The 15,780-nt window shown below is 65.4% G+C and overlaps 2 protein-coding genes across 2 annotated transcripts; both read right to left on the bottom strand.

Annotated features, from left to right (window-relative positions):
• Positions 1-17: 17 nt before the first annotated feature.
• SLC2A4RG (SLC2A4 regulator) lies at positions 18-5,363 on the bottom strand. Its single transcript, XM_068416241.1, has 8 exons — positions 5,221-5,363; positions 3,705-3,877; positions 2,764-2,873; positions 2,419-2,663; positions 2,073-2,173; positions 1,709-1,964; positions 1,506-1,585; positions 18-1,414 (listed from the first exon to the last, which is right to left on the bottom strand). The coding sequence occupies exons 1-8, from the start codon at positions 5,335-5,337 to the stop codon at positions 1,303-1,305; spliced, it is 1,194 nt and encodes a 397-aa protein (XP_068272342.1). The 5' UTR covers positions 5,338-5,363; the 3' UTR covers positions 18-1,302.
• A 4,639-nt stretch (positions 5,364-10,002) lies between these two features.
• Positions 10,003-12,310, bottom strand: LIME1 (Lck interacting transmembrane adaptor 1). Its single transcript, XM_068416016.1, has 5 exons — positions 12,195-12,310; positions 11,571-11,622; positions 11,387-11,474; positions 10,772-11,193; positions 10,003-10,398 (listed from the first exon to the last, which is right to left on the bottom strand). Exons 1-5 carry the CDS (start codon positions 12,308-12,310, stop codon positions 10,003-10,005), a joined length of 1,074 nt encoding a protein of 357 aa, XP_068272117.1.
• Between the last annotated feature and the right edge of the window lie 3,470 nt (positions 12,311-15,780).

Here is a 15,780-nt window from a genome sequence, read left to right as displayed (position 1 = left end):
GTACAGAACAGTAATAATTTAAAAAAAAAACCCAAACGAATCCAAATATTTATTTTGTTGTTTTTTTTTTTTCTTCTGGATTTGACACATCAAACCCCCGTCGGCGCCGCGTCAGGGACAAGTTGGGGCCTAGCCCGGCCCATGGGGCCGAGGCGGTCTGACCCCCTGCGAGAAGGGGACCCTGCAAAGGGGGGGGTCCCTGATGAGAAGGGAACCCACTGCACGGGGGGGTCTGCCCTGGCATGGCCCCAGGCGGGGGGGGCAGAGCCACATGCCCGTCCCTGTCCCCATGGAGGGGTGCGGGGAGGGGGGGGTGGCATGGCCCGGCCAAACCAGCCCTGGGCCGCTGCCTGGGCAGGCGAGTGCTGGGCCGAGAGGGGAAAAAAGGGGGTTTGGGGGGGTAAAAATGGGGTTGGGGGGGGGGGAAAAGAGGGGGTTGGGGGGGGAAAAAGAAGGGTTTGAAGGGAATAAAGCCCCTTAAAACCCACCCTGGGGCTGGAGGCATCACGCTGCCGCAGCGCCGCAGCCTGTGCGCTCCTGTGCCCTGGGAGGGAGTATTTAAAAATACGAATTTTTTTTCATATATTTTATTTAAAAAATAAAAACACACGAAGAAAAAAAAAAATTAAAGAAAAAAAAAAGACACGTCTGTGCAGTTTGGCTTAGTGCAAATGGGCGCGTTCCTGCAGGCACTTCCCGGAGCATCGCCCCGGCGGGAGCCGCTGCTCCCCGGTACGAAGGAGAGAGAGAAACGACGATACAAAGAGTAAAAACCCCCCGAGAAGGGGGTGAGGGGTGGGGGGCAGGCGCCCACCTCTGCCCCGGGCACTGGGGGTGCCCCCCGGGAGCGGCGGGGGACAGGAACAGACACCCCCTTCTCCAAGCCCCCGCCGGGCGCAGGCACAGCTTATTTGAGCAGCCCCCCTGGCCTTGGGGGGGGTCCCCAGCCTGGCATGGGGGGGGGGGTCCCCAGCCTGGCATGGGGAGGGGGCCAGGAGCAGCCGGCCGCCCCTGCCAGCCCCCGCTGTGGTGCCGGCAAGGTGTGTGGGGGGGCAGATTTAGCTTATTGTCAAAGGAAAAAAATGAGGGGGGACACGATGAGCTCCATGGCAGGGGGGGGGTCTGTGTGCATAAAGCTTTGGGGGGGCCGTTCCCTGAGTCCGGGGGGGCCCCGGGGTGGTGGGGGACGGGGGCGGGGGCGCGAAGGCACCTCAAGTGCAAAATGTGCAAGAAGGAGGGAGTGCCGCGGCGGCGGTGGCACCGGTGGTGGCGGCACTGGTGGCACTGGTGGTGGTGGTGGCATCAGTCGAGGAAGCGCTGGCAGGCCTTCTTCCAGCGGCACGCCGTGCACCACATCTCCCGGTTCTCCATGCCGTACACCTTGCGGCACTTCTTGGCCTCCCCCCGCGGCCTCCTGCGGGCAGAGGGGACATGTCACGGGGGGGGGGGAGACACACACAGACATGAGGGGACGGGGTGGGGGGGTACGGATGGTGATGGCTCACCTGGGGACAGCGGGTGGCTTGAGGGGCGGCAGGGTGGGCGCGGCGGGGGGCAGCGGTGGCCGTGGCGGGGTCGGGCAGCCCTGCCGAGAGAGGACAGCCCCACGTCAGAGGACATGGCCCCGAGCGGCTGGGGGGGAGCCGAGGGTGATGGCGATGGGGCGAGCGCAGCAGCCACCCCTCCAGCCCCACATCCCCCCCCTCACCTGGTACGCGTGGTCGGTGTGGACGTGGCAGAGGCCGGGGGGGGCTGGGGGACTGCAGGGGGAGGCCAGCGCCAGGTCGGGGATGGGCAGCGCCGGGGCCTGCAGCTCGGGGCCGGGGAAGGCGGGTGGCACCGAGGAGGTGGGCGAGACGGGCGTGAGGCTGGAGAGCCCGTCCGTCAGCGAGTCCACGTCCACGTCCAGCTCCGTGTAGTAGAAGTCCTCCTCGCCGTCGCTCTGCTCGAGGTCGGCTTTCCGACTGTGGGGAGAGCGGGGTCTGGCTGGGGTGGCCCTCTCCCCCCACAGCAGGACCCCATATGGGCACAGGGGGAGTCTGGGGGTGTCCGGGGGGACCTCACACACTTACCCAAGGTGCACGGTTCGGATGTGCTTCTGCATCCCTGAGGAGCTGCTGAGGACTTTGCCGCAGCTCTTCCACAAGCACTTGAACATCACCTTGGTGGAGTTCTGCGGGAGCGAGGCGTCAGGCTGGCAGCCCTGTCCCCAACGTCATCCCCATCCCCAACTCCATCCTCATGATCATCCCCATCCTCATCATCTCCAACCCCACTCTCATCCCAATACCATCCCCATCCCCAACATCCTCCTCATTGTCATCCCCAGCCGCATCCCCACCCCTAACCTCATCCTCCTCATCCTCACTAGCCCCATCCCCAACCCCAAACTCATCCCCATCCCCATCATCACCCCACCTTCCTCTTCCGCGGGATGGGCTCTCCAAAGACGAAGTGGGTGCCGTCGGGCTCGTCGGGGCCCTCGTCCGGCAGCGGGGTGGGCAGGAAGGTGCTGGGGACGTGGCTGGAGAGGGGAGGTGACGGGGTGGAGGGGGTGGAGCGGTCGCTGGGGGGGTCCCAGCTCCAGTCCCCGCTGGTGTTGCTGCTGCTGCTGCAGCTGGAGGACATGGCGGGCGCCTCCTTCCAGACCTCACCGCCAGGATCTGCCGAGGAGGAGGAGGAGGAGGAGGAGGAGGAGGAAGGTCAGGTCCTGCCATGGGACATGTCTCCAGGCACAGTGGGGGGACAGGGGCACGCTCTTACCTGGGGTGTGGGTGGCCGGCGGGTGACCGAGCACCAGTGGGCTGGTGGAGAGGCTGGTGAGCACTGTGGCCGCCATCACCTCGTCGATGCCCGCCTTGCCCGAGAGCTTCCTGCCAGCGAGAGCAAAGGGGGGGGCTGCGCTGAGGACGGACGAGCACCCCCGGGAGCCATCATCCCCCACCGAGGTGCCGGGACCCCCTTCCCATGGTGGTCAGGTCTGCACCCATCCCAGGGTGGGGACGTGGGTGGCACAGGGTCACGGTGGCCTCACCGTGCTGGGAGCATCACCACGTGCAACGGCACCCACGGGTGATGCCCCGGGCATCACCCCAGCAGCCAGACTGGAAACCCCGCGGCGCAGGCAGCGGCGCAGGCAGCGGTGCAGGCAGGCAGCCAAAACGCCGCTGTTTACCCCTCCAGGGGGGAACCCTACGAGTCCGCGGGCAGCGCCGTGCCGGCGGGTACCGGCACCTGCATCCTGCTGCGAAACACGGGGTTTTGCTCAGCCGGGGCCAAAAAAAAAACCAACTTCCTGAAGTGGCATTAAAAAAAAAAAAAAACACTACAAAAAAAAAATTAAATTAAAGAAAAGCGAGAGGTCAGGAGCAACAGAAGCCATTTTGCAAACCTCTCGTGTCGTGGGGATGGATAAACACCGTGCTGGAGAGCGGCGATGCTCTCTGAGCCCTCGGCAACGCCGGCGCTGAGCACCGCAACCGCTCGAGGGCTCGTGTATGGCCCCTTGGCCAGGCAGAGCCCTCGGTGCTGCCGTGCCCGGGCCGGCCGGTCGCAGCCGGAGCCCCCGGCGCTGCGGACGAGCGGCCAAAGTCCTCTTGCAGCGGGTGAAAAAAATCCCCAGCTTCCCGCGGCGAAGCCGGTGCCGGCAGGAGGTTTTGGCAGGGTGGTCGCCGTCGCCCGTCCCGCCGCTGTCGTGGTCCTACCTGTGCCGGGGCACGGGGATGTACGCCGAATGCAGCGCCAGGCATCGCTCCAGCCCGGCGTCCAGCGCCCGCAGCACGGCTTCGCGGCTGGCCGGCTCCCGGCGCGGCGGCGGCGGCTCCCCCAGGCGCGTCAGCCAGCCCTCGGCCCCCGCCAGCAGCCCCCGGACAGGAGCCTGTGGGAGAGAGGGTGCTCGTCAGCAGGGGATCCCCGGAGCACTGGATCCCTCTGCGGCAGATCCCGGGTGGATCCCACCAGGTCGCAGCCGGGATCCCCCCGGTGCTCTGCAGAGGAGGGAGCAGCCAGCACCCTCCTGCGGGGCTCCTCCCAGCGCTGTCACCCGCCGGCTGAGCGCGGGCAGCCAGTGGATCCCTTCCCCAGCCAGCGGATCCCTTCCCCAGCCAGTGGATCCCTTCCCCGGCGGATCCCCAGGGACCCAGCAGGGATCTCCGCAGAGCCAGAAGACCTGACACCCTTCTGTGGGGCAGCTCCAAGGTGGCAGCACCCACGTGCCATGTGCCAACACCAAGCGGATCCCTCCCTGAGCAGATCACCCGGGATCCAGTGGGGATCCCCGCAGAGCTCTGCGCAGCAGGGAGCAGGCTTGGCCCTGCCAGGCCCATCGGAGACGGCAGCACCCACTGACTAAGCACCGGCACCGAGTGGATCCCGCTCCAGGCGGATCCCAGGTGATCTCCCTGGGGCTGCGCTGGGGGATCCCCCGAGCAGCGGGGAGCAGCCCTTCCCGTGGGGCTGACCCAGGTCAGTGGCACTCGCTGGCCAAGATTGGCGAGCGGGTGGATCCCTCCACAAGCCACGCGTGGGCGGATCACCCAGGGCTCCGATCCAGCGGGGATCTCCCCGGAGCCTCGCGAAGGAGGGAGCCCCCTCGGTGCCCTCCTCGGGGCTGCTCCCACACCGCCGTGACCATCGGCCGACTGCCAGCACCAAGCGGATCCTCCGGGGCAGATCCCCGGGGGAGATCCCAAAGGGCTGGGATCCGGCAGGGATCCCCTGGGAGCTCTGCAGAGCAGGGAGCAGGCGGGGGTCTGCTCCACGGGATCACCGTCCTCCGGCTGCGCGGCAGCACCCAGCGGATCCCTCTCGGGGCAGATCCCCAGCGGGTCGGGCCGGGATCCCTGTGGATCCCTGGGATCCCCTCACGCTCCGCTCCAGCCCGGCACCGCTTCCCACGCACCAGCATCCAGCGGATCCCTTCCCAGGCAGATCCTCTGGGACAGCGCTGGGATCCACCCGGGATGGATCCCTCTCCTCTCCCGGGATCTACCGGCACCGAGAAGCACCAGATCCCACCGGGGGGGGGGGGTTCCCCCCCCCGCGCCCCGCCGCCACTCCCCCCCCGAAGTTTGTCCCCGAGCGGCGCCATTTTAGCGGGGAAAGTTTCGGGCCGGTCGCTGTCAGCTGTCACCGCCCCCCCTCCCCCGGTTCTCCCCCCCCCCCGCCCCTTCCACGCCCCGGTCGCCGCCGCCGCCGCCCGCCCGCCCCCCCGCCCGGTACCTTCAGGGCGGCGCCGCCGCTACCAGCGCAGGGCTGAGGAGGAGAAGGCAGCGGAGGATCGCGGCGGCGGCGGCGGGCGGCGGCCAACAGCACCGGGGAGGGACGCGGGGGCTCCATGGGGGGGAAGCGGCGGCGGCCGCGGCCGGGCCCGGCGCGCGGGGCGGGGAGGGGGGCAGCGCGCTCCGCCGCGCTCGGCCCCGGTGTCGGCGCCGGCCAGGCCACGCCCCCTCCGCGCACGCTCATTGGTCCAAACGCTCCGGTTTGGAACGCGGCGGCCGCTTTCGCCTCTTCCTATTGGCTCCGTCGCGCTGCCACTTTACCCGCCGGGACACGCCCCCCCACGCCGGGACACGCCCCCTCCGCCGGGACACGCCCCCCGCGGTCACGCCCCCGCCGGCAGCGGCCATCTTCGCCCGCCCCGCCCCGCCGCCGCCCCCCCCCAAACCCCGCACCCCCCGCACCCCTCACACCGGCCTTTCGGGACCCCCCGTTACTCTGGGGACTCCGACAGCGACAGGCGGGGCCCGTAAAGCCGCCCCCCCCCCCGCCAAAGTCAAGGGACTCCCCGAAAGTTGCAGGGCGTCCCCAGAAAGTTCTGGGTTTATTATTATAGGGCGGAATTAAGGATCGTCCCCAAAACTGCGGGGCTTCGCCAGCTTCCAGGACCCCCCCCCAAAACTCCTACGGCTCCTTCAAAGCCACAGGGTTGAAACAGTGTAAGAACTTGTGGGGTTCCCCCCAAAGTTATGGCCCCCACCCCAAATTACAGGGGTTTCAGTAAGTTATAGGATTTCTCCAGAAGTTGTGTGGCTCCCTACAAAGATACAAGCCCCAGAAGCCCCCCTCCAAAGCTCCCCCGAAGTTTTAGACCCGCTGGAAGTGACAGGGCTCCCCCTGAAGTTGTAGGGCTCCCCCAAGAGTTACACTGGCCTTCTACTGTGCCTGGATTTTTGGGGTGGGGGAGCAGTTCCCAGTGGGAAAGGGGACCCCGGCCCTGCATGGGTTGGGTCAGTGCTGCCCGTCACGGGGAAACACTGCCAAAAGCCACCCAGAATGGCAGGGCCGGGTGTGGGGTGCGTGGGGGACCTGGAGTGCATGGGGTGCGTGGGCTACGTAGGGTGTGTAGGGTGCCCTTACTGCATGGGGTGCTTGGGGTGTCCTGGGTGCATGAGGTACCTGGGGTGCATGGGGTACCTGGGGTGCATAGGGTGCTTAGGGTGCCCGGGGTGCATGGGGTGTCCTGGGTGCTTGGGGTGCCCGGGGTGCTTGGGGTGCCCTGGGTGCTTGGGGTGTCCTGGGGTGCTCAAGGTGCCCGGGCTGGTGCCCAGCCACACTCCTCTCCTCGCCTGCCCCAAAACCTGCAGGGCTGCGCACGCCGGGTGCTGGCGTGGGGCCGCCCGGGCCCTGCTGCTCGCTGATTTACCGACCCGCAGCCTGAAGGCCAGGACAGAGTCCATGTGGCTGTCCTGGCCGGTGGCCCCTGCCTGTCCCCACCCCACTGTCCCCCCCGGCCATCCCCCCAGCAGCCCTGGGCTGGCCAACACCTGTGTTTCCCACAGGGCCCTGGCGGTGCTGGGTGCCCCCCTGGGGATCCCCTGCCTGGGGGGCGATGTCCCTGGCATGGCAGAGGGGCTGGAGTCTCTGTGTGCTCGGCCACCCCTTGTCCCCTGCCCTTGGGGGTGGCTGGAGGTGTCACCTCTGCCCTGCGCCGTACCCAGGGCCAGGCGCTTTTGTAAGCGTGAAAAACCCAGCAAACCGAGAGAGCCCCCACGTTCCCGGCCAAGAGACGGGGTGTCACCCAGCATGGCCACCCGCGGGGTCCCCCGGCGTGGTGATGACCAGCCCGTGTGCTGCCGGTGGTGGCTCCGCGGCCGCCCCCCGCTCCGGTTTAATCGTTAACGCGGCCGAAGCGCTGAGCTGGCGGCTCCGGCGTTGTGCAACTCCAGCGAGCATCGCCTGCCCCTCGCACAAGGTGCCACCAGCCCGACCCCCTTCCCGGGCAGGTGGCTCTGCAGGGTGGCATCCTGGTGCTGGCATCCCTGGGAGATGCCACCGTGGTACCCGAATGCCCCTGTGGCCAGGGCCGGGCTGGGCCATGGTGCCCCTCTCCCGGGTGGTGTCACAGTGGGAGCCGGGGCCTTGTCTGGGCTCTCCTGAGCTGCTGCGCGGGGTCCGGGGCTGTACGGGGTCCGGAGCCACGTGGCGTGTGGGGCTGTTTGGGTGTGGGGCTGGTTTGGGTGCAGAGCCACGCGCTGCGTGCAGCCGTAGAGTGTACGGGTGGGAAGGACGTGGGGTGCAGATCCTTTGAGTGTACAGCACCGTACAGGACCGTGCAGCACCGTGCAGCTCCGTGCAGCTCCATACAGGACCGTGCAGCACCGTACAGCACCGTGCAACACTGTACAGGACCGTGCAGCACCGTGCAGCTCCGTGCAGCACCGTGCAGCACCATACAGGACCGTACAGCACCGTACAGCACCGTGCAGCACCGTGCAGCACCGTACAGCTCCATACAGCACCGTACAACACCGTACGCGCTGCGCTCCTGCTCACTCCCCCTTGTGGGAATGGCACCGTGCAGCACCGTCCCCTCTCAGCACCGTCCCCTCTCAGCACCGTCCCCTCGCAGCATGACGGGGACCCTGGCCCTGAGTGGGCTCCCAGCCATCAGGGAGGAGCGGGGACCCCGCAGCCCATGGGGCCCCTGGCTGTCCCCAGGGACGAGGACGGGTGCTCCCAGCCCTACCCGCTCCCCTCGCTCTGACACCGACCCCGACTTTCCCAGCCAGACCATGAGGCTCCAAGCGATGTTTCAGATGGATCCTTCATTCACCACCAGTTTTTGAGCCTCCAGCACTGTCCTGACCCCGCAGGCAGCGCAGGGCCCATCTCACCATCTTGTGATGCTCCTGCGCGGGGCCGGTGCAGCCCGAAGGCAGCTCCCAGGGGATTCGGGTGGTGCAGGAGGGACCCGGCCCTCGGGAGCCGTGGGATGGGATGATGGAGAAAGGGACGGCTGCGGCCGGAGGCAGCGTGGGGGGAGCCCACGCAGCGGCGCGGGGCGGCTGGCAGCAGGAAGAGCGTGGCAGCGTTGGCACCAGCCGCCCCGTGCCATTTTCTATCAGGGCCCTTATCTCACAGGGGGTGGGAGCAGCTGCCGGGGCCGGCTCCCCTATCTCGAGCCGCTGTGGTTTGGCGTCGAGCGCGGGGCTGACGAAGCGCCTGAGCTGCCTCCCAGCTTCAACGTCTTCCAGCCTGCAGCGGGTTTTGCCGAGCGCCTTGTTTTCGTTTTTAATCTCTTTGCCTGCTTCGAGGTAAGGGCAAAGCTGCCAAAGGCAGGCGCGTGGCTTCCTGCCTGCCATGGCACAGCACAGCACGGCACAGCATGGCACAGCATGGTGGCTCTGCTGCCGCAGGTCCCAGCCAGCTCCGGTGAGCCTCAGGCGAGCAAAGCGGCTGCGCTGCATCCCGGGGGGCTGCAGGGGAACCGGGGCCACCACCAGCGCAGCACCCACCTCCCAGTGCCTCCAGAGCCCACCCCGAGGCGCAGCCCCTGGGGACACCCAGCTCCCCTGGGGACACCCGGCTGCCCTGGGGACACCCGGCTGCCCTGGGGCAGGGGTGCCAAACTCCCCTCGGGAAGGAGAGGAGGCAAGCTTGAGCTTGAGCCCCAGGCTCCAAGGGCTTGGGTGCGTGACCAGCTCTCCCGAGCATTTTTGGCACCCGTTGAGGCTGCGGGAGCACCACGGAGGCGAGCAGGCAGCGAGGACGGTGCAAACGCTCCCCGGCTCCGACCTCGACCCCACGCAAAGCCCCAGAGCAAGTCCCTGCTCCGGAACGGGCCACCCCATCTCGGCAGCTCTCGGTGGCTGCGCGTCCTCATCTTGGAGGTGCAAAACCACCCGTGGGTGCACCCGCTCAGGGTTACGCTGCGCCCGAAGCTGCTCTCCCACTGCTGGCACCACCATGTTGCTGCAGCAGCAGCACCAGCCACCAGCCCCAGGGTTTTAGATCCGGTTTAAGAGCGTTTTCTCCTGACAAGGATAAACCCCTCTCAGCCCTTTAATGGTGGTTGGGATATGGCTGCTCACGGAGGCACCCCTGCACATGTCCGAGAGTGGGAGCGGGTGATGGGGACGGGCAGCCACCCCAGAGCAGAGCCCATGGCCCGCTCCCCCTTGCACCGAGACACGGGGCTGGCCCCTGCTCCCCATAACCGGGGACGTTCAGGGATGGGAGCGAAGCTGCTCGGGGCTGGATGGGGCCCTGCTCTGCCCCAGGCAGAGGGAGGAGGATGGTGACCCTCACCCATGGCATCACCCTGCAGTTGAGGGGCCTGATCCTGCAGCCCAGGGCCACGGGGCTGGCCCACAGCCCTGCCACCAGCCACCCCAAAACATAACCAGTCCCAACCCAGTTCCCACCTTGGTGGCAGTGCCAGCCCCGTCCCACTGGGCTCCCACGTGGCACCCAGCTCGCGCCCGACGTCGCCCTGCAGACTCCCTGATCAGCCCGATGTCGGGATGAGCCCCCGGGACATCCCTCTATCACCCTGCTGGCATCGGGTGCGGACGGGACAAGGACACTTACAGAAAAGTAACATAAAATATACACAGAAAGCGCTTGCGGGGCTGCAGCCTCCGTGGTGGACACTGGGCTCGTGTGCGCCCATCCCCGGGGGGCTCAACCCCCTGGAAAGCCGGTCCCGGGGGAACCCCCCCTCCGATGGTGTCCGGCCGGGGTGGGACCAGGCTGCGGCGAGGACCCCGCTCCTGGGGGATGCTAGAGGTTGGTGATGTACACCTCGAGGCCGTTGGCCGCCGTCCTGGCCGAGGCTCGCCGGGACTCCCCCGCCCAAATGTCCCCGACGCTTTCGTACAGGTTCTCGGGGGCACCGGCCTTCCCCGGCTTGTCCCGTTTCGCCGCCTTCTTCCAGTTAACGTCCACGGCCTCGTAGTCTGGGTCGGGGCCACGGCCCTGAGCAGTCCAGGCTCTGTCACTGATGGACTCGTAGCAGGGGTCTGGGGGGGCTTGGGCTGCCGGGGACCAGCACCCAGCCGGGGCACCCTCCTCCCGGCGGGTGGGCGGCCACCCAGCACCCGCCTCCCTCGGGGACGATGCAGGGACCTGGGTTTTCTTCTTGGTGGCTTTGCACACCGTCGAGTACATCTCTTCCAGCTGCAAGAGGAAGGTGGAGGTGCAGGGGCAATCCCTGCCCACCACCACGGGGTATCCCCATGCCCCCCTTAGCTTCCCCCAGCCCCCGGCAGGACCCCAGCAGTGGGGTTACCCATCGGGGATCCCACTTTTTGCATGACTCAGGGAGCCTTTTGCAGGGCACAGAGACCAGCACCGTGGGCATCGCCTGCCCTCGGGGTCTCAGCTTCATCCTGCCACCCCTAAAAGCTCCCCTGGAAATGCAGCAGCCTGATTTACACCCCGCTGCCAACACGGGCGTTACAGGGAGGCAGTTACATCCCCTCCGTGTGCCCCATCAGCGAGGGCAGCCCCAGCCCCGTGCCCCATCCCTGCTGCCCCCCCAGAGCCGTACCTTCGCCCGGGGGGCATCGCCCATGCCGTCCCAGCACCGTGGGGCTGCGGGAGGCCCTGCTGCGGCCCCATCCTGCACCTCCGCGGGCACCGGCTTCTTCACCTTGCGGACACAGGCGTAATCGGCGGCACCGTGCCCGGCACGTGGGGGGGACACCCGGGTGCCGGTGGGCGCGGGGGGCACCGGGGCATCCTCCCCCCCCACTGCCAGGCACTCGTAGACGCTGTCTGGCACCGGCTTCCGCAGCGGGGTGAAGAGCAGGTTGGAGTAGGTCTGGTCGGGGGCCGGGGAGGCGGCTGGGGGCTCGGGGACGGGGATCTGGGGGAGCTCCCGGTGCAGGAGGACGCTGACGCCGGAGCTGTGCAGGGCGTCGGCAGCGGGGGACATGGCACAGGGGAAATCCAGGCTGGCAGGTCGCTGAGCTGCGGGGAGAGGAGAGGAGATGGGTGGGGGGACGCCGGGGATGCAGCAAGCACCAACCCCTGCGCCGGCACCAGGCGGGCTCTGCGGCACGTGTGTGTGTGCCATGATGTGCTCGCCGGGTGGTGCGGGGACTGCGGGCACCTGCCAAGGGCCACCGACCCCGGCTGCTCCCCCAGCTCGATGGCCACTCACTGTCATCCCTGGCCTTCACCCGGTACAGCTCGTGCAGCTTCGTGTCGGACTTGCTGAGCGACCGCAGCTGCGTCTGTCTGAGCAGGGACTGCAACAAGGGCAACTCACGTCAGGCTCGTGGCCGGGAGCTGGGGTGCCCCGAGCTCCCCCGGGGCTCATCCTGCCCCCCCCAGCAGGCGCTTACCTCATCCACCAGCTTCACCCCGTCCGGAGGGACCTTCTTCTTCCTGCCCTTGCTGTAGGGAGAAGCGGGATGAGCCCGAGGTGGGCAGCGGGTGCCCCGGGACCCTGACCTGGCCCCAAGGGGCATCGCTGGGTGCTCCCTCGCTGAAGCAGCAGCACCCCCCAAACCCACAGCCCGCTCCTTCGCCAGCCCCGCAGCAGGGTCTGTGCTGGGTGGGGGGGTGGTCTCATCCTGCACCCTGCTGAGACATGTTGGGCATCCCCAGCATCACCCTTGGCATCGCCCCTGGCATCACCCATCCTGCCCACCCCGCTCGCAGCTCAGCCCCCCCCAGACTGCTCCAGGGATGCCATGTCCCCCCTCCCCAGCTGGGACCGGCTCCTTTGGGCACAGGGGGTGCGGCGGGGGACAGCGAGGCACAGGGGTGCAGGATCAGGCCAGGCAGGGTTGCACTGGGGCTGCAGCTGGGGCTTTGGGGTGAGCAGAGCAGCACATCCCAGCGGTCCCAGCTCAGGACAGGCACACACAGGGTCTCCATGTGCAGCCACCAAATGCCACCGAGGGGTCCCCAGCCCCGTCCCCAGCGCCAGGAGGGAAAGAGGAGGGGCTGTGGGCAGCGCGTACCGTCTGCAGGCAGCGCACAGGGTGCCCAGGTAGACCAGGACGCCGAGCAGGGCCAGGGCAGCGCCGGCCGGCAGGAGCGGGGTCCGCGGCAGCCCCTCGCCGCCGGCTCCAGCCATGGGGGAGCTGCTTCTGACACCGCTGTGGGAGAGAAAACACGAGTTGGGGTGCAGCTGGGTGCTGCTGGGCTCACCCTGACACCCACCAGTGCTCCACGGCCCCCGGGGCTTGCCAGGGCCCCTGCAGTGCAGCCCCCCGGGCAGGGGGTCTCTCTGGATGCTCTGGAGGGGGACGTGCACTGGGGGCCCCGTTTTCTGGCCAGCCACGGCCCTCCCCAGGGTCACCGTGATGCCTCTGCTCCTCTGCCCAGCCTGGTGCAGACACCCCGCAGCGGGTGCTCTGCCACTCCCTGCAAAAACTTCAGATTTTGGTTCCTTTTGAAAAAAAAAAAACCCAAACCAACAAACCCAACAGGATTCAAGCTCCCAAGTTGCCACCAAGACATTGAAAAGGAGATGTCTGTGCACCCTGAAACCCTCTGGAGCCATCCCAACAGTGCCAGCATGCTTTCTGGGGACACCGGGACACTGCCCTGGGCTGTGGGATGGGGGTGGCACCGCTCCCCAGTGCAGGTTGTGGGGTGACGGGCAAACAGATGACTCAGCTTCCCGGAAACGGGGCGAGCTTCAGCCTCGCAGCCGCCTCTCCCTCCTCGCACCCCAGGCTCGGCGGCCTGCATTGGGACACCCTCCTTCCGCAGCGGGTCTCCCCCTCTTCCCCTCCAAGCCCCGGTCCCATCCACCGAGGCCATGGGACTTGCAGAGTCACCAGGGAGAAAATCCTGGGTGGGAGCGATGGTGCTGCCGGCGTCACCGGTGTCCCCGTGTGCAGGTCCTGGGGGGCTGCACCCAGCCCAGCCCTGCAAACCCCACCGCACGGTTCTGCTCTCGCAGGAACCCATTGTCGCTCCCTGCAGCATCCCAGCGGGTTCTGCACCGGGGTCAGGAGCTGCGGGATCGCAACCAGGCACCAGCCCGGCCGGGCCGGCTCTTTGGCACTGGCACAGACCCCACACCCCCTCCGCCACCACCCCCCCGGCTCTGCAGCCGCTCTGCTGTGACACAAGAGCAGAAGCAGCCCGACCTTTGGACCACCTTCCTCTGCGTCAAGAAAAAGCCGTGCCGTGCCCAACGCTAGCCCTCTTCTTGTGCTTTATTCAAGGAAAAGGGTCCTGCCCTGCAAACCACGGCAGCGGCAAGGCCAGAGCAAGCGGTGCAGAGGTGTGAAGGTGCCGGGGAGCCCAACACAAGGAGCAGATGCTCCCCAGCCCGCCAGGATCCCACACCTTTCCCAGGGGGGCTCTTGGTGACACCCAAACCCCATCATCCCCGTCCCCGCTCAGCCATCAGCCCATGGGGCACGCTCTGCGTGGCTTACCCTCGTACGTACCTTAATGAGAAAGGTCAGACGAGCTCCGGTGAGAAGCCAGCCTCCAGCCCACCTCACCTCAAGTGAATCTTGGGTGCTACAGCAGCCCCAGCCCGCGCAGGAAGGTCTGTGCCCACTGAGGGACCGATCTCGCTCCCTTCTCCCCTGCACCCTGTCCCACACGGCAGCATCTTCGGCGCATCTTTACCCCAATAACCAGCGAGTCTCTGCCCACTCGTAGCACCCTTTTATCTGAGAACTTCCCACACCTTTGGAAACTTCCCCGACTGAAGCCTTAATGCCTGGAGAGCAATTATTTCAACGGGGAAACTGAGACAGGGAGGTTTTAGGGACCAACCGGGCTGGACAGACAGGCTTAGATCAGAGCTGGGAAGGGAAGGTTGTTCCCTCTCCAACGACGTTTTAATTAGACAACACTGCTTTTCTGTCTGAGCATACATTAATTATACGGGTTACCTGCAACACGGGCAGTCGCCTCAGACAGTCCTCGCTGAACTTGTTTAGCTCATTAGAGCGACAGGATCGCAGGCTGCAGAAGCGACTACGTTCGGGGCAGAGTGGAGCAGGATGCGAGGTTCAGCAGACAAAATTATAACGAGGTCTGATGGCTGGGAGCTGGTGTTATGTCGGAATCGAAGTGGGAGCTTTTAGCACGCTGAGGCAGGCACACACGGGGCAGCTTAGCCCACAGCAGGTGGATTTTCCACCCCTGAATTTTTAAGATTGAAGAATGAAGGGAGAGGCTTCCGAAGCTGAAATTAATATAGAGAAATTCGTCTGACCTACTTTCTGTTGAGCAGGAGGTTGGTGGTTGCTCCTGGATTTCTGACCTACAGAAATGCCCAGTGCATGCTCCTTCAGGCTCAGCAGTCGCTGGGAGAAGCCAGTTCTTGGGACAACACGTTGGTCCTCCCAAAATTATAAATTTGAGAGAAAAACCCAGTGCCTGACTGAAGCCGCTTAGGTATGACTGAGCAGGTTTGCAAGGCAAAGTCTCAAACAGACCTTCTGCAACGTACACCTGAATTTCCTGCCAATAAAGTTATTGATCTCCCCGTCCCGGGGCCATTCTCCAGGGCAGGAGACTCAGCAGACGGCATTTCGTAACGCGCTGCCTCCGCAAGCCAAGATGGCTTTGAAGAGAGAGCAGCGACAGCCATCGCGTACGTGCGACGCGCGCCCGCAGCCCGCCGAGGAGGGGTGACTCCCTTTCGTGATAGCTGAGCACAGGCACGATAAATGCAGTCGGTTTGTGACTCCAGGATGGGGGAGTTTTTTGTGACTCCTACAAAAGGCACAAGTTTCTCAGCTGGGCTTCGTGAAAACAAGATTAAATTTACTTTAAGATTAAGTGCTGCTGCTGCTGCTGACAACTTTGCCTGGCCTCTGATTCATCTACCCAGATAAAACAGTGCAGGGTGGCGAGAAGAAAGTCTATGAAACTACTAAAAGTGCACTTGCAAGAAACCAGGACGACGTTACAAGCTCATTTCCACCAGTGACTGCGAACACGGCTGCGGCAAACACAGCTCAGGTACCCTGGGGAGTTGTACAGAAAAAAGTCCCGAGAAGCAGAAGTAGATCTTTTTTTTTTTCTTTTCAATGATGAAAAGTGAAAGCCCCGTAACAGTTAGTCAACATCGAGCCCTCCCTAGACCATGGGATGCAATTAGTAAATTTTAAGACTATTTCAAACATGGAGCAGGCAGATCTCACCCACCTCACTCGCATTTCTGCAGCGGGAGCGAGAGATTTCATGGTCAAACTCCTCTGGAGGCGTTTCGTTTAGAAAGGACCAACTATATTTCTAAATGCCAGACCCCAGTGTCACAAAACTTAGGTGCACGCTTCTAATTACAGCCCTGATCGCTACTCGTATGCTGGAGGGGCTTTTGAGACAATATAATTTTAAAGCCGTAAGGTAAGCGCCCCGCCTGCCCACACCGGGTGGCTCTGGTTGAGGCTGACACCGTGTCAGCGTTTTTCTTTCCTCCCGCCCTTCCACGACTGCTGGAAACGCGCTCGCTTGGGCAGAGAAATGCACTTCTAAGTCGAGAACCTGCCAGAAAGATTTTCTGCAGAGCTGAGCCGCAGCAGGACACCAGCCGAGACCTCGGTGCTGCCGTTCTGGGAAGCCAGG

Source organism: Nyctibius grandis, chromosome 19 (genome assembly GCF_013368605.1).
Source record: "Nyctibius grandis isolate bNycGra1 chromosome 19, bNycGra1.pri, whole genome shotgun sequence".
Classification (NCBI taxonomy): domain Eukaryota; kingdom Metazoa; phylum Chordata; class Aves; order Nyctibiiformes; family Nyctibiidae; genus Nyctibius; species Nyctibius grandis.
This window is presented reverse-complemented; position numbering and strand designations above follow the sequence as displayed.

What these genes read in the sequence shown, in the direction of transcription:
- SLC2A4RG (XM_068416241.1), bottom strand. Translation starts at nt 5,337, where the DNA reads ATGGAGCCCCCGCGTCCCTCCCCGGTGCTGTTGGCCGCCGCCCGCCGC. An exon ending in GCGGCGGCGCCGCCCTGAAG is followed by an intron (nt 3,878 to 5,220) that starts GTACCGGGCGGG and finishes TCTCTCCCACAG; the next exon opens with GCTCCTGTCCGGGGGCTGCT. An exon ending in ATCCGAACCGTGCACCTTGG is followed by an intron (nt 1,965 to 2,072) that starts GTAAGTGTGTGA and finishes CTCTCCCCACAG; the next exon opens with TCGGAAAGCCGACCTCGAGC.
- LIME1 (XM_068416016.1), bottom strand. Translation starts at nt 12,310, where the DNA reads ATGGCTGGAGCCGGCGGCGAGGGGCTGCCGCGGACCCCGCTCCTGCCG. An exon ending in CTGTGCGCTGCCTGCAGACG is followed by an intron (nt 11,623 to 12,194) that starts GTACGCGCTGCC and finishes TTCTCCCTACAG; the next exon opens with CAAGGGCAGGAAGAAGAAGG. An exon ending in GCGATGCCCCCCGGGCGAAG is followed by an intron (nt 10,399 to 10,771) that starts GTACGGCTCTGG and finishes TTCCTCTTGCAG; the next exon opens with CTGGAAGAGATGTACTCGAC.